This window comes from Phyllosticta citriasiana (genome assembly GCF_038021145.1).
Source record: "Phyllosticta citriasiana strain CBS 120426 chromosome Unknown IWZ02scaffold_7, whole genome shotgun sequence".
NCBI classification, from domain to species: domain Eukaryota; kingdom Fungi; phylum Ascomycota; class Dothideomycetes; order Botryosphaeriales; family Phyllostictaceae; genus Phyllosticta; species Phyllosticta citriasiana.
This window is the reverse complement of record NW_027117284.1, coordinates 852,424-877,623: the sequence shown is the minus strand read 5'-3', so window position 1 is coordinate 877,623 and position 25,200 is coordinate 852,424. Positions and strand designations below refer to the sequence as shown.

Below are 25,200 nucleotides of genomic sequence, written 5' to 3'. Positions count from 1 at the left end.
CATACCCGTAGCTAGAACCTAGGGGTGTCATTAACCTAGGAGTGACATTTCTTTCTTCACCCATTGTGCCTACTTTGTCACCCACTCTAGCTCTAACGTTCAGGGGCTTGGGTCGTCATCTGCCCCCCGAACTTTCGTACCAAATGAGGCAAATGCAAGCGACAAAGATATGCCACACGAAACGACAGACCCAGCGCAGCAGCAGAAGAGACAAGACAGAGAAGGGTAAGATGGACATATTGACCCCAAGCAGCTAGAACCCCTAACCCAAAGACCGCCGCCCCCCAAAGCCGTCACGTCACGTCCACGCCATGTCCTACCTTGTCGTACCCAACCCAACTCACCCATCTGCAATCAACCGAAGCCTCCAAACCAAAAGATCCACCCATTCCACGCGTCAGCCGCGTGAAGGACTATGACGACGACGACGACGACGACGATAAGCCCCGACCGAGAACGCCAAGACAAAGAAAAGCCAAAATACCTCCTACTCATTGAAAAAGCTTTTTTTGACCCCACGCGATGGGGGGCAGAAGAAGCAATATGGGAAAAGCCCCCTTCCTCACAAACTCCAAACGCCATGATCGCCACAGAGGGGTGACTAGAAAGGCAAAATCAAGAAGGGCAAGAATTCACGAAGAAAGGAGCAAAAAGCGTGGTATAAAACCCACCCCACGACCCCTGCCGACCAACGCTTCTTTTTCTCGCTGCATGGTCTTTTAACAATCAACCCCAACGACAAAAAAGACCAGCTGCTGTCCGCGCACTGCACAGTCAATCGAGAAATGTACGCATATGGCGCCCGCCTCACATGACGGCGCACTCCCTCTCCGGAGGCTTCTTCTTCTTTTTTGACGGCGCCGTCTCACCGTCGCCGCCAACGGCCTCTTTATCCTTCCCCTTGTCCAGGTCTCTGGTCCTGCTTGTGCCGTCCTCGCCCAGCGGCACGCTGCTGCTCCGGCGCGATCGCGAGGCCTTCCACCGGCCCATGCCCATGGCGCCCACGACTGTCGAGCTCTTGCGAAGCTCGGGTGCGCCGGGCGTGGATGGGGCGAGAGAGGAAGCGGGCGGGGGCGCTTCGACGAGCACGCGGGGGTTGCTTGGATCCTCGGCGACGTTCTCATCGAGCGCAGAGAACTCTGGGTTGCGAGGTGTGTGCGGCTCGTCGACGCTGGCAGCCCCGCTGTTGTTGATGCTATTGCAGACGGCGACGTCGAGGGGGAGCTTGTCTCGCGACTTGCGGCCTGTCAAGCGAGACATGGTGATGGATAGGCGACCTTCGCCGCTCTGGCTGGAGGGTCGACTTTTGCTACCACCGTTTTTCTTGGCTTTGCTGCTCCGTCTCGATGATGAAAGAAAACTAGGCTTAGACTCGTCGGCTGGAGTCGAAGGGCCCGTGGGACCGCGGCTGAGGCTGGCCTCGTCGAAGACAATACTATTGCGGCTGTTGGAGTTGAAGCTACTGCGCCCACGAGGCCCGTTGTCATCTGGATTGCACAGCTCTTGACTTGCACAGAGAGTTTGACCCTCTGCCGCGTCGAAACTTGGGCGACTCGTTTCCCAGTCTGACGTATCGATTACGAGATCTCCCTTTTCGTTCATGAATGCGTCGTCGGCCGTTGTTGCTTCCGAATTGGCTTCTTCGTATGTGGGCGGATCGCCCCGAGCAAGTTCCTCGTCAATCGGGCAGACCTGGTAGAAGAGGAGATACGGCGTCTCTTCCCTCAATGCTTGGTGGATGTCGACGTGGGTTACGCGATCCTTGGCGAGGTCGTCGAACCGCATCCAAGGACTTTCGTCTTCAATGGTGTGATTAATGTCATGGCCACCAGAAGCCTCACGGCCGCGTACGAGAGAGATGTAGTGGCCCGAATCGACGGAGACGCCGCGGTGGCAGACGACAGATTGGAGAACAAGCTGAAAGTTGCCGAACAGGGGTCCCTCTTCGTGCAATCGGTCGTCTGAAATAAAGTGCGGTAGCGCGATCTCCAATGGAATATCAATGTAGGTGCCCCGTCGCACGGGATGGCCGCTTGTTGTCATTGAATATCTTTTGAGGCATATCCCCAGTATTGGTCTCTTGGCGGCAAAATGGGCAGCTACTTGAGCATCGTTTGCTGGAGCATTGTCCGTGTACCACGCTGCAAAGGGTTAGAAACAATTGATCAGCGGAAGCCCGATCACCTACGTATCAAGCTGAAAAACTGCCATGCTGGCATTGTTATCTCCTTTTTCAGAGAACCAGCTCTGGGGCGCCCTTGAAACTCCGTCCTCCTAAAAGATGGCTCTCCTTCTTCGACATGCCGTTCGCTGAAGATGCTGTCTGTTCGATTTCGATGATTAACAGGACGATCCGGTAGTGCGGGATTGTTGGGGTCAGTACTGTAAGTTGGGGCGGTGGTAGATGGCGATTCTGCACCAGAAACCTCGACCGTCTCGACATGGACTGCTGAAGGGTTTTCTGTTTTTTCATCCTTTGAGCCATCTCGCAGCGATTGTGTCGTGGCCCGTCTTTCCAAATGTCTTCGTACTTCGATCCGGTTGTTAAAGTAAACTTCGAGGCATTCTTCCAACTTGATAGGCTCTTCCGCTTGTGGGTCCTCTTCGGGAATAGCCACCTCGAGCAGTCTTTCATTTACGAATCGGTGGTCATCCGCGACGTCTTCTTTGCCCGTGTGGTAAATGTCCATTTTAAGGGTCAAAAGCGGCAGTTCCAGCTGTCCGGTGATGAAAGTAAAGGCCTCGGATGCATCTTGCTGTACAAGCTGTGCAGCTTCTTCCCATCCACATTTGCTAAGTGCCTCCTGAAGGTGCTTCGTCTAGAAGGGCGCATTAGATTGGGTTTTTGCGCTCATGCTTGCACGTCTTTGATGTTATTGGGAACTCACAATGTCGGTCGTGACGAGTTTGCCAGCACGCAACAGGTTGACCCACAATCGTAAGATCGTGGCCAAACGCCGCCGTGGCTCGTCGGTAAAAGAATCGAACAACATGGCCTCGAAGCAGTCCAGCCTGGCGAACATGGCGAACAGGAGCGCATCCAGATAACATGTGACGGCGTTCCTGTTCTCCGCGCCAAGTAGCTTCAGTTTCGGGTTGTATTCTCTTAGTATGCCCTCGAGCGAATCTTGAAAGAGAACAAGCAATTCAAAGGTTTCTTTCATGTCGCCATTTGTGATTTTGGATCGTAAGGCGTAAGTGATCTGTGATTCCTTGAGGGCCGTAATGCCATAGCTTTGCAGTCGCTGGGTGATGAGTTTAACCTGGCTCATGTCAACGAACCGGACTAGTTCCTAGACCGTGCGTCGCTAACCTTCTTTTCTTCTTCCTTGTCGAGCTTTTTATCGTCGTCTACGGAGAAGATGTTGTACAAGTCGGACGGAACAACCGGCGGCGGCTGCTTGCTCGAGTCAGTTTGTTCTATCGAGAGCATCGTGGTGGGGCTCGTAGGCGTGTTCCCCGGAGAGGAGAGCCGCCTGCGCTTGGAGATCTCGCCCTTGCTCTGGGCCGGATGGCCGCTAATGAAGAGCGAAGAAACCCTTTGAAGCAATTGGCGTCTGCCCCACGGACAGGCGCCGTACTGCGCAGCCTTACTGACCTCCTCAACATTATTGACGCTCTTGCGCTTGTCACCGGTGGAGCGCTTTCCACGTCTGCTTAAGAAGCGCGACATCCCCTCCCTGAAGGTATCTCCAGCGCTCTTCGAAGACATCCATGAAGTTGTGTAAGGAAGACAGAGTCGGCAGGCGGCGGCTTGGCTGAGGATGGAGAGCAGTGTGGGGAAGGCAACGGTGGAATGACTATCAGTGCGTCTCGGATTCGGATTCGGCTTCAGGGCCAGGGTGATGAGCTGTTCGGAGCCGGGGCGGCGCAGCAGACCACGAGGAGGAGAATCGCAAACCGAAAGCCCAAGGTGGAAAAGGAGGGTCCAAGAGATGGTGGACGAAGTAATTGATTATTGCAGCAGGCAGCGGAGCTGTCATTGAGCGGCGATCGTCAGCTGCACGAGTCAGGCTTGGCGCCGCTGTCTGCAAGTGGCCCGAGCGTCGACTTTTCCAATGCAAGAGCCGCAACACCGCACTCTGCTACCCGCTCCATCAACACCATGGCCCTCCGTGACCTCGGCGCCCGCTTGGGCTCGGTCTTCCGGGCTGACCTGAGGCCATGCCTCCGCGCCGCCAACCCCTCAATACGCCGCTTCCAGTCTTCGCAGGCCGTTGCGGATCCTGCAGCAGACCTTGAGCACGACGCCTTCTACTCCGCTCCGCAGCCTGACCAAGAGCTGGTCTCCAAATGGAACCCTGCCGACCGGATTGTTAAGGGCAGGGGACGGCAATTGCCTTCTAGCAGGTACGGATGTCGTCCATTGGCCGCACAATTCTCACGCGCAGAGCATGCTAACGTTTAATCCTCAGATACAAGTTCCGTCCACCAAAGTACTACCGCGGTCGTCTCCACCCCATCCAGCCGCCTCCCGCATCAGATCCCGGATCCCGAGAGTTTATCCCTGGGCCATTCGCTCTTCCGCGCCTCGAGCAGACCTACGAAAGCACAGTCGCCCCGGACTTTATGGCCATGGCCTACCAACACTTGCCGCCAGGATTCGAGAAGCCAGCCAAAGGACCACGTTTGCGGCCATGGGAAGGCGACTCGCCATATCTCAAGAACCGCCCACTGAAGGGACCGCGCGGAGGCTCTGCGCTGCGCCTGCTGCGCAAGCCAATCAACTTCCGCTACATTCCCAAGCTCGAAAAGATTAGCGTCCACGCAATGGTGCCGGAGGCGCAGACAGACTCGGCCTACCTGCATGTCGGAGGTATGATCATGCAGGCCATCACGGGCAAGAAGCCGGAGACGCGCAGGGCCAGGAAGAGCGTCATGCAGTGGGGCCTCCGCAAGGGCAGGTGGGTCGCGTTGACCGTGGACCTCACGGGCGAGCAGATGTACCACTTTCTCAACAAGGTTATCGATCTGGTGTTGCCGAAGATTAGGGATTTCCCGGGCTTCAGCAAAACTACCGGTGACGGTAGCGGCAATATCTCCTTTGGTTTCGGGCCAAATGTCACCGCCATGTTCCCGGAAGTTGAAGTCAACTACGACATGTGAGTGGATGCGATAAATGGGGACGACGACAGTATTCTCCGGAAGCAGAAGCTAATGTACCTCACAGGTACCCCGCGAAGATGATTCCGGGAATGCACATCCACATCAACACGACGGGAAGGACTGACAGAGAAGGAAAGATCCTGGCTGGAGCTTTGGGCATTCCTCTTGTACACCTTCCGGATAAGAAATGATGAGACGTGGAGACGTGTAACATACTGCCAGAAAATTTCCCATCTTCAAAATCAGATTCCTAAACTTCCTGTTAGCGTCGAGTTAATTTTGGCTTGGTCACTCAATTCATCTTTCAGTCATGGGAGCTTGGTTGATTCCGGCCTCACTGGCATCAGATCAATCTCAATCCAAAAAGGCATGTCCAGAGCCAATAACATACTCACGAAGATGCTTCTCGAGTTACACAAGTCAATTCGAATAAAAAGTCGATCCGCCCGCTCCCTACGCACTTCCCTCTGTCCCACCCTCCTGCCACAGATACTCACTCAATTGCAGCAGCGCGTCATTCAGGGCCGTCTTGGCCTTCATAGCAACCTCCCTCCTCTCACTTGCATTCTCCTCTGAATAGTAGAGCTCGAGCAGAACCTTCAACTCATCGTAGCTAAAAGCGCATTTGCCGCCGTTGTCCTTAGATTCCTTGGCCAGCTGAACAACAGCATCGGGGCCGGCGCCAAACAGGTTGTAGTAGATGGTGGCGCGGGTGAGGACGGCGTCGGCCTCGATGTTCTTGAGGTTCTGTTGGAGAACGAGGATGTTGAGCGACATGCGACCGCAGCCGTTGGCGTTCATGCGGCCAATCTTTGCCGCGTTGGCTACGAGCAGCGTATCCGCAAGCAGCGCGATGCCGTGCGTGATGAAGCTGTGCTGCGTCGGCTGCAGCTGACTGGCGACTTCTTCCTCGACGGCGCTGAGCGACGAGTTTAGCTTGAGAATGTCGGGGTCTGGGTCGTTGAAGAGCTGGTCTAGCCTATATGTCGTCGTGAAGCATTGGCTGATGTGGTACATGGTGTGGCAGCGCGTCTCGAGGTGGAGGCTCTGCAGGATTATTCCGGCGAGCTCGTGGTACGAGTTGACGACGCCATCAAAAGCGCTATATCGATCAGTATCAGAAATGTGCCATTCGTACGGGTCGACTTACATGGCTGTCTCGTGATTCAATGGAAGGAAGATTGGATTGCCGTCCCCTCGAGCTTCTGCGGAGCCTACGTTGGTCCACCGGCGACGGCGTTGTCCACGGCTGCTACCTGGTCGAGAAGAGTCGGTTGCTCGGTCGCTAATGTGACGCAGCCCCTGAATCTTGCTGGCAAGCCATTTCTAACTCGCGTTAGTCGTAAACACCTCTACAGGACAGATGACTTACCATGCTTGTAAAAAGCAGACACAAAGCGGCGATGCTCTTGCGATCCGTAATGAGGTCAGGTTCCTTGAGCGAGTCCGGCTTGGATGTCGACAACAGCAGCTTTGTTACTTCACTTAGGAGACTTTCGCGGTTGGTGTCATCCGCATTCATGAGCGCTAGGAGCGCCTTTGAAATTTCTTGGTTCTCCACCAGTGCCGCCGACGCTTTGAGTAGGCTCCCCGTGCCATCCTTTGACCTCGCGCGCGATACTAGAGATTTGTACCACTGGTAACACTTGTCGTAATAGGTGACCATTTGGGTAATTATTAGCTGGCTGAATGACTGATCGTGGGGAAGATTATCAAGCATTTTGCAAAAGGCAGTAATTAGAGAATAAAACTTGGTTGTTCCCTTGAAGATGGGCTTCTTGGAGTGGACCTGCCACTGCGGGTCTTCTTGGAAAGTATCGGCCTCCATGAATGTTTGGGCACAAAGATCGACGAGGGTCTCGTCTAATTGGGGGTGGAAAACGTTGACCAGGAAATCATCAAGGAAGGAGGTCAATGTGCTGGTAACGATGTCAGATTTGGGCGGAACGACCTCCTTCAATCGGTTGAGGAAATCTAGTGATGGTGGAAGCAAAACACCCATGTTGAATACGCTTGGGTCGACGAGAAGTTTGTGGCCAGTTGCGCTACCATCTTGAGTATGCTGGTTGGCGTTGGCTGCTGCGCTGATCATGCGCTTGGAGTCCGAGACCAAACCGGGGACGGATGACTTCAGTATGGCTTCAAGGTCATCGCGCTCCGAAGCCAATTCTGTTGAGTTAATGTCCACATCCGACAGCTTGAACATGCGCCTGGTCCGATCCCTCTGGTTTTTGAAAAAGACACTATCTCCGTGGGAGTTATTTGCGTTGGTTCTGTATGCAAGCTCACTGTCGGTAGAGAGGTAGTCGTGCAAAAGAGAACGAATCTCGCTTTGGTAGAGCTTCCAAAGCTCCTTGAAGCTGCCGGTCAGAGTTGCGTCATCACGCAACCCATCCCGCTTTGCGATGCCGGCGCAGACGTCGTGGACAACGCGATGGCTCTCGGCAATGGCCTCGAATCTTGCGTACAAAGTCCAGAGCAAATCGTTAAGGAGGGTTGCTTTGGTTTCGTCGCTCTCATAAGATCGCACCGCCTTGCCAGAGACCTTGCTTGCGTAACCGTAGACAAGACTTGGATGCCTTTGGGCAACTTCAGTGTTGGACTTTTCCACAACTCGGAACAGCTCGACCGGGAGACGTTGCTCGATTGTGTCGATGGCAATGTCCAAACGGCTCATCTTGTTCAAAGCCTCGAGAATGACTTGAATGTAGTGAAACGTGTCGGATTCTGGGTTGCGCGAAGCATCGTCCACCAACGCTTCTGTTGTGTCCAAGTTGCCAAGGAACTGATATAGGCTCCTGCCCCGGGCGTCCAGCGCTGCAATGGGACCATCTCCGCCTGCCTTGTTTTGGTTGTGGGCGTACACTTTCCAGCGGTCTTCGCAGTACGGTGACTTGAGGTATAAATGGTTGTGGAGTTCCTCGATGAGGATGTCGGTAAGCGAGTGTTCTTGGTTACTGAGGTAGACGCGAAGGTCACTCAATGCGCCAATATTCTCCATCTCGGATTTCCTAATCAGCCTCAAGGCATCTTGTAGGACGTCGACAGCCGCGAGAAATCTCTTTTCCGATATCCGTACTTCCAGTCTTTCTGGGACATTTTGTAATTGCTCGATCGAGCCCAAGACTTGCAGCATCTCATCGTAGCTTTGGGAAGCGGCCGAAAACGCCTTGAGCTCTGGCTTCGCCATGGACAGCTGCGACTTGGCAGAGACCAAGGAATCCTTTAATGTCCTCACTCTTTGTTGGGAATTTTGCAGACTGTTTTGGATTTTGTGAAAGGTACCGATCGAACTGTTGAAGCCTTGGTGGTGTTCGTTGACGATAGCCTTGAGCGCTGTCTGCAGTTGGGCGTGGGTGTCCTCGAATTCCCCATGGCGGTTCGCGAACCCAAGCGAACTGGAATCAAGCAGTTTCAGGGCCACCTGGACAGGAACGCACTCTTCGTTGGTCATGAAGCTCCATTGTTTTTGTATGTATTCCAGGACATCTTTGGCAGCAAAAGTCAGCTCCGATCTGAGACCCCACCGAAGTCATTCGCTCTCAAAATGAATTATTCTAGGTGTCGCCCTGGTCCACTGACCTTCAATCTGCTGGCTGGCATCGCCATTCGTGCCATCTGGTCGGGGCCGACTTCTCGATTTGAATTCGCCGCTTCTCCTGTTGGACCGACTCCTGTCAGAGCTCGGAGCTCGCGCGGCACGCGGATCTTGGAAATCTTCTTGCGAGGAGCTGAAGCCACCGTAGCCGCCGGGGCGTCGTTCGCGACTGCTGTCGTAGCCTCGTTGGGAGCGGTCATCGTCATAGCGGCCGTAATATCCGTTGGCGTAGCCGTTGGCAGCGGAGCGGGCGGATGGCGGGATGCGAGAGGCCATGGTGGGATCAACGTCGTGTCGTGGGCATGAGGGAAGGGCAGCGCATGCTGTGAGCCTTTGTCGGGGCTATGTACAGGCGAGCAGGTGAGTCGACTCCAAGCGGGCAGTGTTTCGGCGGACGGTCTTGGTTACAGGGTGTCTCCAGTGGGCGATGCGGCTCCCAGCTCCCGGGCAGCAGACATGGAGGGCAGCAGGCGCACGGGCCGGGGCTAGTGCTGCCTGGGCGGCAAGGACGGGCAGAATTGCTCCCCAGTCAAGGTAGCCGTAGCCGCGGCCGTGTTCCTTCCACCTGGCTTCAACACGCGAATGAAATAAAACCACTGGGCGAGCTCCTCCAGCACCACTCCGTCCCCCAATCCCATCACCGCCGGCCCGCACCGAGGCTTGCTTCTTGTTTCGCTTCGCCTCCCCCCTTTGCCCTTCTCTCAATTCTCTTTTTCGAGCCTGTCGGCAAACCGTCAAGATGAGCGGTCGTAGGTCATCCCCGTTGCGATTTGGCTACCACACGCCGCGTCGCATGCCTGCCCACTGAGCCTCTGCGCTGTAGCTGACTTGTCACAGTACGGTTTCTCGACCTCATCAAGCCTTTCGTGCCTCTGCTGCCCGAGTACGTCGTTCACAATGCGCAAAAATGGGGAACCCTGAACTAATAGCTCCAAGGGTTGCAGCACCAGAGACGGCAAAAACTCCCTTCAACCAGCGGTTGATGTGGACTGGCGTCACTCTGCTGATTTTCCTGGTCATGTCGCAGATGCCTCTTTACGGCATTGTGTCGTCTGACACCTCCGACCCGCTGTACTGGCTGCGCATGATGCTGGCCTCGAATCGCGGAACTCTCATGGAGCTGGGTATCACTCCCATCATCTCCTCGGGCATGGTTTTCCAGCTTTTGGCCGGAACTCACCTCATCGACGTCAACCTGGACCTCAAGACCGACCGCGAGCTTTACCAGACTGCGCAGAAGCTCCTGGCCATCATCCTGAGCTTTGGCCAGGCCTGTGTCTACGTCCTTACTGGTCTCTACGGCCAGCCTTCTGATCTTGGTGCTGGTGTCTGTGTTCTCCTGGTCGTGCAACTTGTTGTCGCTGGTCTGATTGTCATTCTGCTTGACGAGCTGCTTCAGAAGGGTTACGGATTGGGCAGCGGCATTTCGCTCTTCATTGCGACCAACATTTGCGAGTCCATTATCTGGAAGGCCTTTTCTCCTACGACCATCAACACCGGCCGTGGCCCCGAGTTCGAGGGTGCCGTCATTGCGCTGTTCCACCTGCTCATCACCTGGCCCAACAAGCAGCTTGCCCTGCGCGAGGCTTTCTACCGCCAGAACCTGCCCAACATCATGAACCTCATGGCTACCGTCCTCGTCTTCGCCGCCGTCATCTACCTCCAGGGCTTCCGCGTCGAGATCCCCGTCAAGTCTTCGCGCCAGAGGGGAATGCGCGGTTCCTACCCTGTTCGCCTCTTCTACACGTCGAACATGCCCATCATGCTCCAGTCGGCTCTGAGCTCCAACATCTTCCTCATCTCTCAGATGCTGTACTCCCGCTTCAGCGACAACCTGCTCGTCCGTCTTCTCGGAGTTTGGGAGCCCCGCGAAGGTTCTGCGCAGCTGTACGCCGCCTCTGGAATCGCCTACTACATGTCGCCTCCTTTGAACTTCACCGAGGCTCTTCTCGACCCGATCCACACCGTCGTCTACATTAGCTACATGCTCATTGCATGCGCCGTCTTCTCCAAGACGTGGATTGAGGTTTCGGGCTCGTCGCCCCGCGACGTGGCTAAGCAGCTCAAGGAGCAGGGTCTCGTCATGGCCGGTCACCGTGAGCAGTCGATGTACAAGGAACTCAAGCGTGTCATTCCCACGGCGGCTGCCTTTGGTGGTGCGTGCATTGGTGCTCTCTCGGTTGCCAGTGACCTCCTTGGAGCTCTTGGATCGGGGACCGGTATCCTTCTGGCTGTGACGTGAGTAAAGCCGTGTGAACCAGGTTTCTCATCGCTAACGATTGCGCAGCATCATCTACAGCTACTTTGAAATCGCGGCCAAGGAAAGCGACGCGGCTGGCCTCAAGGGCATGATGCTCGGATAGACAAGTCAAATGTGGAAGGAGGAGGAGTTTTGATTGAGGAGGTTTCGTCGGTGTATACTTACTACATGAATGAGATTTTGGGAAAAAGTGGTCGAGGGCATTGTCGGCGCGGAACAGGATCCAACGGACTTGGATCTAAAAAGTTTAGTGTAGGACATCAGATACCAAGACGGACAAAGAATGGAGAAGATGGTGCGCACGACCAATCAGATAAGCAGGAGGCACCACGAGCGATGTAGAAGGCGATGGATGGGTACCTACCTACCTTAGATAGGGCGGTGCTGTTGTTCCGGTGGCGACAAGGGACAAGGATAGGAAGGTCAAGTCCCGTCGCGCATCGCAATGAAGCCAAGGGGGCATGAAGGACTCGGCGCCGGGTCTCCCCAGCTCATGCTGCTACGCGCGCTCGGCGCCACCAACCTGGCTGTTCTCACCTTCCTTGGCTTCTTCCACCTGTCCACCGACATGTCGCCGCTTCACGCATAGCAACGCTCCGCACAGGCGGTGAGCTTGCGCCAAAACGACACGAAGGATCAAGCGTTTTGAACCCTCTCTCTCTCTCTCTCTGTAAGGCAAACCAGACTTGGCGTCTTGGACGACTTGACTTGTTTTGTAGCGCCTTGACCGCTTGCGCTCCTACTTGAACTTCTCCCGGCCCCGGCCCGTTGCGCTTTCAACCTTGACCACTTACTTCCCTTCAAACCATGGCGGACCAGCAAAGCGCATCGCCGCCCCAATTCGGCCGCATCCCAAGCCTCAAAAACTTTCTCCCGCTCTCCGACGACCGCGCCTTCTCGACCCGTGGACAAAATCTGCCTTCGGTGTTGCAACAGTCCTTCAGCAGCCGGGCCTCTCACAAGCCACCGAGTATCCGCAGCGAGGCCAGATACAGCGATGACTTGGACGAGGCTGCGAGGCTTCTTCACAGCGAGAGCTGGGGCTTTGGCGAGCCGCCGCCAACACCAGACCGGAGAAGCTCGCTGAGTGGCGCCCAAGTGCTCTTGACGCCCCAGATGAGAAGTCAGCGTTTGATTGGAAACAGCAATCCTCGATACAAGTGGGAGCAATACTGGAAAAGTGAGGACGAGTTGAAGAAAATGAAGAAACCCATGTACGTTCAAGTGGGGCCCAGCCCGGCCCGATGACGCAATAGGACCACTGATCGAGTCCGGGTGCTGATTTTCTCTGCCTCAGTCGCGAGTACTACGAAAGGAACAACTATTTGATTCAACAATATGCCTTTATCGATCGACTCTTGGATTCGTCGCTCCCTCACAATCTCATCCAAGAGTATCACGCACCGGAAACGCACGTGGATATTCCCGAGACCATCTCAGAGGAGGCTCTAACGGCGCCGGCCTCTCCACAATTGAATGGCAGAACCCCACCTACTGGGAGCATGTATGCATCGACCGGTTCGGAAAACAGCAGCAACAGAAAGGTGAAGCGAACGCCAAAAAATTTATACAAGGTACCAGACGAGGAGACGCCGCTGTTGCCGTCGCCCAGTGAAGACTGCCATGATGTTGAAAACCCTGAACCAGAGATCAAGATGCCACTCTACGTGCCTGAGGAGGAAACCGATAGCCAGCACTCGATCGTCAAGATTGCCATTTATGTCAATCTTCTTGCGAACACGGTTCTCCTGATCATGAAGATCATCGTCACCGTCATGACTTCCTCGGTCTCGGTACTGGCCAGTTTGGTCGACGCTGCTCTGGATTTTCTCAGTACCGCCATCGTGTGGATGACGACGTTTTTGATTTCGCGTCCAGACTTTTATTCCTACCCCATTGGCCGAAGAAAACTGGAGCCCATTGGAGTTTTGGTGTTTTCGGTCATCATGGTCACCTCCTTTGTACAGGTCATGCTGGAAGGATTTCAAAAACTGTCTTCTCCCGACCACACAATTGTCGAGTTGACCATTCCGGCTTTGGCCATTATGGCATCGACTGTGCTTGTTAAGGGTCTATGCTGGGTCTGGTGCCGCTTGATCAAAAACTCCAGTGTGCAGGCTCTTGCTCAAGATGCCATGACAGACGTTGTTTTCAACTTTTTCTCCATTATTTTCCCGCTAAGTATGTTTGCCTTTTTGATCTAATCAGATCCGCACAAACATATGCAGGTTTGCTGACAGATTCTAGTTGGTTTCTACGCTAAAGTTTGGTGGATGGATCCTCTCGGAGGTGTCCTCCTGTCACTTTACGTCATTTTCAACTGGTCCAAAACGACCACCACACACATCCGAAACTTGACCGGCGCCGCCGCCTCGGCCGACGAGCGCAATATTCTGCTCTACCTCACCATGCGTTTCGCAAAGACTATCAAGAACATCCAGGGGCTGCAGGCCTACCACTCGGGCGACAAGCTCATCGTCGAAGTCGACATTGTGCTGGACGAACACATGAGCCTTAGAGATGCCCACGACCTTGGCGAGAGTCTTCAGTACGTGCTTGAGAGCGTGCCGAGCGTCGACCGCGCATTTGTCCACTTGGACTACGCCACTTGGAACCTGCCGACCCACATGCAGCAGCATGACTGAGGGCGGTACGGCACGGTGTATATACCAGCCGTTTGTGCAGCGCTGGATGGGCGACCTTGATCTCCTGTCCTTCCCCATTTGTATCTAGAGTAAGCAATTTTTTCTCGAGTTACAGCCACCGACTAAATCTATGCCAGCAACCATGCTAGGCGCAAGCTTTTCATCGACCAACTTTCCGAATCTGTTTCGTTTACTCGCGTTTACCGGATTGGCGGATTGTTACCTTGCAATGATCGGTCCAATGTATCTTTTCCGGAGCCTACACCATCTTTTGTCGATTTTACCGCGTCGTGAACATGATGGACTGCGCCTGATTGTGCAGAGGGTTCGATCTCCAGGTCGCAACAAGGAGGTGGAAGTGAAGGACGTGAGGAGTACAAACGGGACTTTCAGGGACGGCCTAGTACTTGGCTGGCTCCATGGCGCCCACAGCGATGAAACATCTCTCTGCATGCAAAGAGATCCAACGTTCAGGGTTTGGATGTTGACGCGTCGATTCCAGAAAGGCGGAAACAACAGGGCAAGAGGAAACATGCTAGGAAGATCTTCAAAACGCGATCTCGTCCCGACGGAGGCGGTGACAATGTTCTAACCTACCAAGGCAGCCAGCTTGATTGAAAGTCCAACTTGTCCCCAAGGAAGAGTCGAAATCAGCGCTAAATTAGTACTTCGAATCTGCACTTCAGTGGTCACCGCATCTTCGAGACGCCGCTTCGCATTTGGATGAGAGTCGCCGCTCTCGAAGATCTTCGAACTGGACGAAATCCGTAAGTTTTCGACGGACATGCGAATGCTTCCACGTTTCGGATCCTGCCTTAATATTCCCGTCTCCCCGTCACGAACGTGTTGAGTCGTGAAATGGAATTGTTAAGAGAAGGACATTCTGGTCGAATTTGGGTAGATGTCCGCGATGGCCGATGGGGGCCTGGCCTGGGGCCATCATGCAGTCAAACCACTTTACCGCCCCCAACCTCACAACCCCGTACCTCGTACCACGGGGACCGAAATCCTCTTGACAGTTGGAAGGATGAGTGGATGCGATCACATCGCTTCGAAGCAAAGGCTGGAGGGGTCTCCAACTGGGCGCTCAAATTCGATTGGAATTCTGTGAAGCCGAGGGAAAGGGGTCAAGAATCCTGCTCCAGATGGAACCGACAAATCGATGTCAGCGGGATAAAACACTCTTGCATCCCTTCGTCTGCAATCCCAAATGATCAGCTGCCCTGGCCCCATACAGCCAACGCGAAAGCGACGCACCAATCGGCCGTCTATCCACCGCAGCATCACCACATTTCCCCGACTCAGCTTTCCACTCTGCAGCTCTGGCCCAGGCCAATGGCATGGCGCGCTGCCCGGAGTCGGACACTATTTGGAGCCTCGAGCATAATAAGCATGGAGACCGCACAGAACACGGGCAGGCACACCGGGTGATGCTTTTCGCAGATCCCACGCCTCTTTTTCTCCCCATCCTGCCGACCGGCAGTGTGTCTCGACCAACCACCATGTCAACGGCGACGCTTCGCCGTTGTCGGATGAGAATTAAGCTGCGCTCCGTGCTACCCTGGCCCACATGTCGACCGCATGGTCTATATGATCCATTTCCACCACCACGTCCCCCTCCAATTTTATGTACATAAACTAAAGAACTGAGCGCCGCGCGCATCGCTTCCTCACTGACAAATAACGACCTTCCCGCCAACCAATTCCACTTTTTCGACGTCGTACAAACCACACAGCGAGCCGGCCGCCGTCTTCGCGACCAACAACAAACACTTTATCGCAAAACATGTCCGCAGCCAGCAGCACGACGCTGGCGAAATCCACAACAACAACGGCCGCCGCCGCCTCCTCCTCCTCCGCCGCCGCCAGCGAAAACGCGAACGCAGCCATCGCCCTGACGACGACCTTCACGCCGCCCTCGCCATGCGCGTCGCACCGCCTGACGATGTTGTCGGACTACCGCATCTGGCTCAATGAGCCGCTTCCCGTGCCGGGCTCGACCTTCAGCAGCTGCTACCCGTCGGCGTGGATCGCGAGTTACAGCTCGGTCGAGGGGTCGACGAGCTCGATTGCGCCCCTCGTAACGCCGATGCTGTGTCCGAGTGGGTGGGATACGGCGTCGTCTGTGTCGCAGGGTAGCTTGTCCGGGTACTTTGCTTGCTGTCCGACGTACGTTGGTGCTTTTCCTCCTTATTTTTTTCTTTCTTTTTTTTTCTTTTCCCTTTCCTTCTTGTCTCAGAGGGTTTTGAGTTTGTTGGTTGCTGTCCGTCGATTTGCGCGCCGGCGTCTTCGGCTGTCTTTCTTGCTGCGCTTGCGTACTTCAACCACGAAAAGATACCAATTTCAATCCAACCTCCCATCTCTCATTTCCCTCCTCTCCCATATTTACCATTCCCCGATTATCCCCCCTACTCTCCCCATCCATCCATCCACTCGCTCACCCACTAACTCCCAACCCACCCGTCTCACAGCGGCTTCAACCTAACCCTCCCCCCCACCACCGCCGTCTCCACCCGCCCCTTCTACGGCGGCACCTGCTACTCCGACTTCACCCTCGGCGACACCGTCACCGTCGCCAAATACGACTCGAGTTCCTTCTCGGCCAGCATCCCCTTCACCCCCAAAGCCACCGACCAAGCCTTCGGCCACCCCATCGACGGCTTCGCCCGCGGCGTCGTTATCCCTACTGCTACTGGGAGCAACACTGCCGCCGCTGCCACAAACACGTCCGGCGGTGCTGCGTCCGCCTCGTCTGGCGCAGCGGTTGCGCAGTCTTCGGCCGCGTCGTCTGGGGGAGGCTCCTCGGGGCTGTCCGGCGGCGCCATAGCGGGTATCGTCATCGGTGTCGTGGCGGGCGTCGCACTGCTCGCGCTAGCAGCATGGGCATTGCTGCGGCGGCGTCGGAAAGCCTCGACATCTGCGGCAGCTGCGGCGGCAGGAATCGATGCAACGGAGAAAGACGCTTCTTCCCCTGGTGGAGCCGACAGCAATGCGGGCATCAATAACGAGATTCATGGAAACGAGGTCGCTGAGATGAGCGGCGAGGCGCGGCAGGTGCATGAGATGGGCACCGCCGACACGAAGGGCGTCAAGGGCGGCTTTTTTGGGGGCCCGCCTCGCGCCGAGATGGAGGGGAGGGGCGTGCATGATGTTGCGGAGTTGGATGGGGAGAGTCCCGGGGGTGGAAGGAGATAGGTAGGGTGTGAGACGAAGAAGATGGTGGTGTGAATGACGGAAAGAAAATACATCCAGGAGTGTTTTTTGACCTTCTTTCCCCTGATGGGTTGGGAATATGATAAGAGTTTTAGTCTGCAAATTCATGTACGAATCTTTTTTTGATTGAACTTTGAAGGAGGATTTTCATTCATCCAAATTGGTTTATCGTGAGTTTCGGACGCGTGCGCCAGATGTCCATTCTGTCAACTCCGCTCATGCAGGTAGGTCGTTAAGAAAGCGTAACCGGAAGTGGAAAAAGGAGGGAATTGGTACAAAAAGCCGAGCCGAGAGAAGAGTCTAACCTTAGTTAGTATATGAGCATTATTAGTTCTTATCAGTCCAGATTCTCGAAAGGATCCGGACGAGTGATTGTCACTGACTTTGCTAATTGGATTTTTCAACCAAAATCATTTTTCATGTGGGGCGACGGCGCTTTGCTGTGGGTAATATCGGGCCAATCAAGTAAGATCCCGACCTGTGGCCCGATCACGAAAGATACTTTGTGAAACCTCCTTTGAGGAGCGGTCGTCCACGCGTACAGCTGTGCCTAGGGATTAGTCATCTACAACCACAACAGCGCTTGGCGAACTGCTGTCCATACCTGTCGCCAAAACCGGGGTGTGACATTTCTTTCTTCGCCCACTGTAGGGACGCGACGCTCGAAAGACGAAGCAAAACAACTTCGCTGGTCAAATGGTGGACTCGATGGTAGAATTGGATGGGTATACTGTACTTGTGCTTCCATCTCGAAAATGACGACCCACGCGAACCTCTTACAGCGCAAACCTCGTGCGCACTTTTTCGCTGCCGGCCTTCCACTTCCACTCCTGCCCGCTCGCCTGCTGGATGCCCTTGTCTATCCTGCGGAGCTTCAGCGTGAAGCGCGGTCCCAGCTCCTGCAGTCCAGCCTTGATGTCTTCTACACCCTTGATCGGCTTGCCCTCTGTGTCCGTCACGCTCTTCTCCGATGGTCGCTTGTCGCGGAAGATGTACCTATGCCGCCGCACGAAAATGTAGTCGCGTTGGTTATCTGCAGAGCACGGATTAGAATTGCTGTTTTGAGGTGTAGGGAGCACCAGTACTTACGCAGTGTCATGACCTGACGGCCCTGAATCTCTGGCTGAGGGGGAAACATGTTGCGGAAGAGGTGTGCGGTCAACAGACCCAGAGGTGTGCGAAAATTGTTGAGAATGAGCTCCGGATAGTGGTTTGTGGCGTTTCCGTGACCTGGTAGCTTCTTGCCATCGACCCAGTTGCTGATGCTGAAGTGGAACATGGGACCGTTTGGTAGGTGGACAATGTCCAAGCCCGAAGGTTTTTTCAGGTCCTCGTTCAGCACGACGACGGCGGTGTAGTCGCGGTTCGAGGCGAATTTGGAAATCTCCCGGATTGAGTACTTGTGTCCATAGCGGTGGGCGGTGCGGCGAATATATGTGCTGTTGGGGAAGATTTCGGTGAGAACTTCAGCTTGCGCGTATAATGTGCTGTTTATTGAGGTAGTAACGAGAATCTTGGGTTCTCGCGGAGGCTCGAACAGGGCAGGAAATTTTGCGGCCAGCGACTCTGGCGTCATGCTGAACTTGGTGCTCATGGTCGATCCGGTTGGACTGGAGCCACGCTCTGGTCGCGGTGGTTCCGACTTGACCTTCTGGGGTTTCTTGGGGGTCTCGTCTTCCTCGTCCTCGTCCTGGTCCTCGTCCGCTCCATCACTTTCCGATTCGTCCAACATGCTGTCGCGATCGTCCTCAGAATCATCATCTTCGGATTTTTCTGCAGCGTTCGCTCCCTCATCTCTCTCGGCCTCCTCGGCGGCAAGCCTCTGCCTCTTCAGCCTTTCCACATCCACCGCATGGTTGAGAATGTCTTCCTCGTCACCATCCACGTCATCCCAAGTCCGCTTCTTGTCGATTGTGATCGGTACATTCTGGGCGAGCCTCGCCTTCTTGAGTTCTGGATCCTTTGCTTCCTCGCGCTTCCGCCGAAATCTCTTGTCGCGTTGAGCGCTATCGCGAACCTTTTTTTGCTTGTGGTGGAACTCCTGACGCTTCAACTTGTTCCCGGTCTTGAATGGAAGGGCGTGCTTGGCCGATAATGCGAGCTTTCCCGAGCCCATTGTGAATTTTTGCTTGGGCGTATTCGAGGGCGGAGTCGAGGGTTTCGATTCTGCGTCCAAAAGTCAGCGGGAACTTTTGGTTTGCTAGCTGGGGCGCGCAGGGCCGTGCTGATTGATCCCTGGCAGCAACTTTTCGACCCGGCCGCTAGCCAGATATGGCTCACCGCCGGCGCAAACCTCCGAGCGCCCGGTGTGTTTGCATCTTTGACAAACAAAACTTCTGGCTGACCTTGGGCAGCTCGACCAGTCATTCTGCTCTGACCGTTTCGATCCTTACCCTCTCCACCGCGAGCTTGCCAAGTTCATGCGCCTGGTACTGAAGTCCTTGCGCACCAATTGCTCTCTTCCGGTCCGCCCAGCTCCCTTGCGCTTCAATCGCACCTTCGTCCAGCACCGAACCTTTACTTCGACGCCCGCCGCGTTCAAAGTCGCAACCCCAAAACGAAAGAAAGACAAGGAACCACAAATGGCCACCACCACCAAGGCTGGCGAGGCCTTTGACAGGGTTCAATTCGAGTCCCTGATGCGCCGTCGTCTCTTTTACACTCCCTCGTTCGAAATTTACGGCGGTGTTTCTGGTCTCTACGACTATGGTCCGCCAGGTTGCTCGCTGCAGGCCAATGTCATTGACCTGTGGAGGAAGCACTTCGTTCTGGAAGAAGACATGCTGGAGGTCGACTGCACCATGCTTACCCCAGAGGAAGTTCTGAAGACCAGTGGGCACGTCGACAAATTCGCAGACTGGATGTGCAAGGACCCCAAGACTGGCGAGATTTTCCGGGCGGACCACTTAGTCGAGGAAGTTTTGGAGTCTCGGCTGAAGGGTGACAAGGAGGCACGTGGCCAAAAGGTGACCGAGGAGAAGGAGGACCCAAAGAAAAAGAAGAAGAAGATCAAGGAAATCAAGGCCGTCAAGTTGGAAGACGCGGTTGTTCAGGAATATGAAGAGATTCTCGCCAAAATTGACAACTACGACGGTCCCGAGCTTGGCCAGCTGATGGTCAAGTACAACATTAAGAACCCTGCTACTGGCGGCGAACTCCTGCCCCCTGTCGCCTTCAACTTGATGTTCCAGACCTCCATCGGACCTAGCAGCAACTTGCCTGGCTACCTGCGCCCAGAGACCGCACAGGGCCAGTTCCTTACGTTCCAAAAGCTCCTGGAATTTAACCAGGGCCAGATGCCTTTTGCATCGGCATCTATTGGCAAGTCTTTCCGCAACGAAATCTCCCCAAGGAGCGGCCTCTTGCGTGTCCGTGAATTCTTGATGGCCGAGATTGAGCACTTTGTGGACCCTGCTGGTGGCAAGAAGCACCCCAGATTTGATGATGTCAAGCATGTCAAGCTAGAGCTCCTCAACCGCGAAGTTCAGCTTTCCGGCAAGACCACGGTCGAGTCCACGGCCATTGGTGACGCCGTGGAGAAGGGGATTGTCGATAACGAGACGCTTGGCTACTTCCTCGCACGAATCCAACTCTTCTTGCTCAAGATCGGTGTAGACCCGTCAAAGATTCGCTTCAGGCAGCACATGGCCAACGAGATGGCCCACTATGCCGCTGACTGCTGGGATGCCGAGCTTCTCACCAGCTACGGCTGGATCGAGTGTGTCGGCTGTGCTGACCGCAGCGCATATGGTATGTCTGACCTGTAGAGTCTTGGAGCGCGTGTACTGACATTTGCAGATCTCACGGTTCACATGAACAAGACGGGTGCCCCTCTGCTGGTCAGGGAACGTCGTGCTGAGCCGCTCAAAGTCGAGGAGTGGCAGGTCGACATCGACAAGAAGAAGTTTGGGCCCAAGTTCAAGAAGGACGCCAAGACGGTTGAGGCTGCCATTGAAGCTTTGACGCAGGACGTGCGCGAGAAGCTCTCGCTGGACCTCAACAAGGAGGGCAAGATCACGGTCGACGTTGCGGGCGTGGGCGAGGGCAAGGTGGAGCTTGGAAAGGAGCTGATCAACATCGAGAAGCGCACGAGGGTAGAGAACACAAGGGAATACACGCCCAACGTGATTGAGCCCTCGTTTGGCGTCGGCAGAATCCTGTACAGTCTGATGGAGCAGAACTACTGGGTCAGGCCAGGTGACGAGGAGGGCGCACGCGGCGTAAGTTGTTTGCTCATGCGCACGGCCGAAAGCAGCTAACACAAAGGTCTAGGTGCTGTCATTCCCGCCAGTTGTAGCACCTACCAAGGTGCTGCTGGTGCCGCTGTCGTCGCACGCCGACTTTGGGCCACTCGTGTCGCGGCTGAGCCTGAAGCTGCGCAAGATGGGCATCTCGAGCCGCGTGGACGACTCTTCAGCCAGCATTGGCAAGCGGTACTCGCGCAACGACGAGCTGGGCACACCGCTGGGTATCACGGTCGACTTTGAGTCTGTGCAGAACCAGACGTTTACGCTGCGCGACCGCGACTCGACACGGCAGGTGCGGGCCAGCGAGGAGGAAATCTTCGCAGCTGTCAAGAAGCTGTGTGACGGCGACGAGACGTGGGCCGAGGTGGAAAGGAGGCTGCCCAAGTTCGAGGGCCAGCAGCTCGAGTCGTAGACGAGATAGGTAGCAAGTCCGAGAAGCAATCAATCAATGCAGAGAGGCAGACTGGAAGCGGTGACTGGGGATGGACGGATGGATGGATGGATACGGGCGTGACCCAGGGCCCCTCATGGCGGATCCTACAGGGGAATTGAAGCTAAGTGGCTCGGGACGTGGTGTCGCGCTCTCGGGCCGTTCGTCTGGTCTGGTCGCATGGATCGAGCGAGCTGAGTGTTTCCTACTCACATAGTACTTATGTACTGTCGCCATCTGCAGTGTCGCCTACCGGTATGCGGCCCCGAGCCGTCTCCCCCTCCCCCTGCACCGCGTCTGCTGTCACTACCACTGACGGAGCTCAAGTTCATGAGGTGGTCCCTCATCTGGTGACGCTTCTGCGGGGGTCTATCAGCACCGACGACGGGCTTGCGGCCATAATTCATCTCTGAAGTTGCTTTCGCTCTGCTTTTTTGGCTCATCCTCCCCTTCCGCCCTCGCCGCGCCTCTCGCCAAACCTCGTCGCCCTGCTCCACTCCAACTCCTGGTGTTCCCGCCCCGGACCCATCGCGCTTTGCCTCTTGTATCATCCCTTCTCCATCACGCCCGCGGCGATCACCAACTAACGAGTGAGCTACTTGTCATGTCCTGCACCGACGTCTCCTCTAATCATGAGCCAACTCAGCTACTGGGCCACTTGTAATTTCTCGGAGCCGCTTCGCTGACCGGTGCCAGCCGCTGCTTGAAAATATATGCTACTGTCAGGTCCTTGGTAGGCGGGGGCCGTGTTCTCTCCGCTTGTGCCCAAGGACAGTCTGGGATGGACATGTCAGCAGCCACCGATTGCCCGCGCAGTCGCAGTCGAGAGTCGTCGGGCAGCTCGAATTCTCTGTAAGTCGTGGTTTGTTTTCTCTCCAGGATCGATCAGGCCCGCCAGTACCAGTGTATGCGCGCAGACCCTGTGCAACGCTTCCAGTTGCGACCGTCCATGTGCATTGAAAAATGGGCGTCGCAAAGCCAACGGCATCCGCCTCATGGTCCTCCCCCAGACCCAGTGTTTTGGTACTGGGCCCCTCAGATCCTCGACGCCCAAAGCGGCGGGAATAATCCCAGCCCGCCGGATACGCTTCAGTCAGAAAAACATCCCCCGCTGACTCGCCCGATTCCTCAGCCATTCGACCCGTTCCTTGCACTCGACCGACCTCACACACGTCGTCGAAAATTGCCGCACCTACCCCAACCCTGTCTACTACATGCCCTGCGACTCGCTCGAGCAGACCCGCATCGAGATCCTCCATCGCATCTTCCTGGTCGCCCTCGACGGGGCCTTGACCACCGTCCCCCTTTCGCCAGCCGTCCAAAGGATCCTGGATGTCGGCACCGGTCCTGGCGAATGGGCTACCCAAATGGCCGACCTCTACCCTGACGCCGAGATTGTCGCCGTCGACTTGGCCGTATGGGACCTCCCGTCCCAGCCTGCCGGAGACGGCAAGGAAAACATCATCTGGGAGATTGACGACCTCGAGCCATGCATTACGCCACAGGCACCCCTTTCCGCCAATCCACAAGTGTCGAGACAGAGAGACAACCCCCACCAGGAGGTGACTGGCGACCTCGAAACCCTAGCCATAGATCCGGGTTATGCCAGCGGCAGCACCAACCGCACCGTCTCGGACAGACCAAACTCCATGGTCTCCGAGGTTCTAGACCACGACGACGGTGACGGCAATGATGACGATGAGAGTGACAGCGGCATTGCCAGCTGGGACTTTAGCGAACCCTTTGACTTTATCCACATTCGCAACATGAAGGGAGCCTTTCGCGATTGGGGCACCGTGTTCCGCGAGGCATATTCCAATCTCGTTCCTGGCGGCGTGCTCGAAGTCGTTGACCTGCTGATGCAATTCCCGCCCTCTTCCCCTGACCCTGATGCCTTGTCCGCCTCCTCCTCGACCACAACTGCGTCAAGAAAACCTCGCAGTGAAGCCGCAACAACGGGAGCTGCTGCTGCAGCAAGCACCCCATCAGCCCTCCAGACTCTCGTGACAGCCACCATCGAGGCCGCTTCGCGCGCAGGCCGCCCCATGTCACTCTCTCACATCCGCAGTCCGACTCTGCTTGCAGCTTGCGGCTTCGTCGACATCCACACGCACGTCATCGATCTGCCCTTGGGTCCATGGCCCAACGATGAGAGGCGCGCCTTAATGGGCAAGATGTGGCTGGTCGCGTGCGCTGAGGGCATCGAAGCGCTGTGCCTGCGGCTGCTGACGCGCGTGGCCGGGTGGAGCGTCGAGCGCGTTAGGGAGATGGTGGCGGTCGCGCGTGCAGAGTTGCTCGAGGGCCGCCATGGCGGTGTCAAGACTGAGGTTGTGTTTGCGTGGGGAAGGAGGCCCAGGGGGCGGCCCAAGGGCAAGTCAAAGGGGCGGGGGAGATGAGTGGCCATGGTCAAGGGAAGCGGACCAAGGGGCACGAGGTAATGTGTGAGATGAGTATTTCAATCTACTTTCCTACATTTTCCTACCGCTTTCTGCTTTGTTTTCAAGTTCGTTTGCGTCGTTGCTTTCACTTTGTGTTGTGGCATTTTGCATCGGCGTTCAGGCTCCAAGAATCCTTTCTACGCACAACTCTCCCGTCCCATCCACTCTACCCCAGCCTCGTCATAGCTCTCCTCGAACAGGTCAAAAAGATGGATCCTTCAGGGGGTCGTCTCAGTCTATCCTCAGATCCAACTACCTAGATTCGCCCCGTCACGGCAACCTCTTTCCAGTCCCTTAGCCCTTCACTCCTAGATTTCCTTAAAGATACTAATAGAACTAATAGTTACTAACTTAGATCCTATTAGAGCTATATATATAAGTAAGAATATATAAAAACTCTTATAGCTATTAAAACCTAATAAACTAAGGTTTTATTTAACGTTCTTACTAAATGTATTCTTATCTCTACTTAACTTAACCCCCTTAGTATGTAATCTTCCATAATAAGCTTCAAATTTTTATTAACTCTATAAAGAAAAATGTAAGCGCAGTCTTAGAAAACTTAAGTGCTAGACGAATTATCCGGTATATCTAAGTCCTACTTCTATAATTAGTCCACTTAGACGACGACGGGCAGGTTAGAAATCGACCCCCCCTTACTAAAAGAGAGATCCGGACGAACTATCCACCTAGACTGCCCCTACACCGACATAGCATTAGTCCGCTCAGACGACGACGGGTAGGTCAGAAATCAACCCCCCTACGCCGAAAGAGAGATCCGGATAAACTATCCACCTAGACTACCCCTATATGACACAGCACCGAGACACTTTCCTTATTATATAAGACTCTTCAGCCGGGCATCCCTACATAAACATAGACGTACGCGGCATCCCCTGTAGATAGCTCCGTCTTGGATAGCCAGTCGGCTCCAGCGAGACGTAAAATAATCAATCAATCAATCAATCAATCAATCAATCAATCAATCACCGACATAGCACCGAGAAACTTTCCTTGTTGCACGAGACTCTTCAGCCAGGCATCCCTACATAAACATAGACGTACGCGGCATCCCCTGTAGATAACTCCGTCTTGGATAGCTAATCGGTTCCAGCGAGACGTAAAACAATCAATCAATCAATCAATCATATAACGAGCTTCAATTTTTTTTGTCAACAATATAATGTAAAAGGTAAGCAAAACCCCACAAAATCAGAGTGCCGGACGCTCAACATGAGATTTCCGGTCTCTATAAGTCCTGTG

General features: G+C 55.0%; 10 protein-coding genes across 10 annotated transcripts; 7 read left to right on the top strand and 3 right to left on the bottom strand.

Annotated features, from left to right (window-relative positions):
* Positions 1 to 807: 807 nt before the first annotated feature.
* Positions 808 to 3,673, bottom strand: IWZ02DRAFT_469820 (ubiquitin C-terminal hydrolase family protein; the record flags this gene model as incomplete). The annotated part of the gene is made up of 5 exons (XM_066768751.1): positions 808 to 2,141; positions 2,189 to 2,819; positions 2,889 to 3,263; positions 3,314 to 3,557; positions 3,582 to 3,673. The coding sequence occupies 5 exons, from the start codon at positions 3,671 to 3,673 to the stop codon at positions 808 to 810; spliced, it is 2,676 nt and encodes an 891-aa protein (XP_066622324.1).
* Positions 3,674 to 4,105: 432 nt separating this feature from the next.
* On the top strand, positions 4,106 to 5,106 carry IWZ02DRAFT_433400 (mitochondrial 54S ribosomal protein uL5m; the record flags this gene model as incomplete). The annotated part of the gene is made up of 2 exons (XM_066766293.1): positions 4,106 to 4,350; positions 4,416 to 5,106. 2 exons carry the CDS (start codon positions 4,106 to 4,108, stop codon positions 5,104 to 5,106), a joined length of 936 nt encoding a protein of 311 aa, XP_066622323.1.
* Positions 5,107 to 5,135: 29 nt separating this feature from the next.
* On the bottom strand, positions 5,136 to 8,980 carry IWZ02DRAFT_519766 (Sec8 exocyst complex component-specific domain-containing protein; the record flags this gene model as incomplete). The annotated part of the gene is made up of 4 exons (XM_066770746.1): positions 5,136 to 6,208; positions 6,257 to 6,432; positions 6,479 to 8,595; positions 8,689 to 8,980. The coding sequence occupies 4 exons, from the start codon at positions 8,978 to 8,980 to the stop codon at positions 5,560 to 5,562; spliced, it is 3,234 nt and encodes a 1,077-aa protein (XP_066622322.1). The 3' UTR covers positions 5,136 to 5,559.
* Positions 8,981 to 9,611: 631 nt separating this feature from the next.
* On the top strand, positions 9,612 to 11,067 carry IWZ02DRAFT_433398 (SecY subunit domain-containing protein; the record flags this gene model as incomplete). Its single annotated transcript, XM_066766292.1, has 2 exons — positions 9,612 to 10,942; positions 10,992 to 11,067. The coding sequence occupies 2 exons, from the start codon at positions 9,612 to 9,614 to the stop codon at positions 11,065 to 11,067; spliced, it is 1,407 nt and encodes a 468-aa protein (XP_066622321.1).
* Positions 11,068 to 11,771: 704 nt separating this feature from the next.
* IWZ02DRAFT_490854 (uncharacterized protein) lies at positions 11,772 to 13,609 on the top strand (the record flags this gene model as incomplete). Its single annotated transcript, XM_066769696.1, has 3 exons — positions 11,772 to 12,178; positions 12,262 to 13,145; positions 13,212 to 13,609. The coding sequence occupies 3 exons, from the start codon at positions 11,772 to 11,774 to the stop codon at positions 13,607 to 13,609; spliced, it is 1,689 nt and encodes a 562-aa protein (XP_066622320.1).
* IWZ02DRAFT_274697 (uncharacterized protein) lies at positions 13,437 to 14,334 on the top strand. The gene is made up of 2 exons (XM_066763546.1): positions 13,437 to 13,698; positions 13,747 to 14,334. Exon 2 carries the CDS (start codon positions 13,752 to 13,754, stop codon positions 14,199 to 14,201), a length of 450 nt encoding a protein of 149 aa, XP_066622319.1. The 5' UTR covers positions 13,437 to 13,698; positions 13,747 to 13,751; the 3' UTR covers positions 14,202 to 14,334.
* Positions 14,335 to 15,523: 1,189 nt separating this feature from the next.
* IWZ02DRAFT_452452 (uncharacterized protein) lies at positions 15,524 to 17,162 on the top strand. The gene is made up of 2 exons (XM_066767595.1): positions 15,524 to 15,778; positions 16,081 to 17,162. Exons 1-2 carry the CDS (start codon positions 15,555 to 15,557, stop codon positions 16,802 to 16,804), a joined length of 948 nt encoding a protein of 315 aa, XP_066622318.1. The 5' UTR covers positions 15,524 to 15,554; the 3' UTR covers positions 16,805 to 17,162.
* A 436-nt stretch (positions 17,163 to 17,598) lies between these two features.
* IWZ02DRAFT_377913 (anticodon-binding protein) lies at positions 17,599 to 18,938 on the bottom strand (the record flags this gene model as incomplete). The annotated part of the gene is made up of 2 exons (XM_066764970.1): positions 17,599 to 17,855; positions 17,912 to 18,938. 2 exons carry the CDS (start codon positions 18,936 to 18,938, stop codon positions 17,599 to 17,601), a joined length of 1,284 nt encoding a protein of 427 aa, XP_066622317.1.
* A 155-nt stretch (positions 18,939 to 19,093) lies between these two features.
* On the top strand, positions 19,094 to 21,481 carry IWZ02DRAFT_490851 (glycyl-tRNA synthetase 1; the record flags this gene model as incomplete). Its single annotated transcript, XM_066769695.1, has 4 exons — positions 19,094 to 19,132; positions 19,177 to 20,572; positions 20,621 to 21,042; positions 21,095 to 21,481. The coding sequence occupies 4 exons, from the start codon at positions 19,094 to 19,096 to the stop codon at positions 21,479 to 21,481; spliced, it is 2,244 nt and encodes a 747-aa protein (XP_066622316.1).
* Positions 21,482 to 21,955: 474 nt separating this feature from the next.
* IWZ02DRAFT_274629 (uncharacterized protein) lies at positions 21,956 to 24,376 on the top strand. The gene is made up of 3 exons (XM_066763545.1): positions 21,956 to 22,089; positions 22,196 to 22,351; positions 22,632 to 24,376. Exons 2-3 carry the CDS (start codon positions 22,281 to 22,283, stop codon positions 23,893 to 23,895), a joined length of 1,335 nt encoding a protein of 444 aa, XP_066622315.1. The 5' UTR covers positions 21,956 to 22,089; positions 22,196 to 22,280; the 3' UTR covers positions 23,896 to 24,376.
* Positions 24,377 to 25,200: the final 824 nt, after the last annotated feature.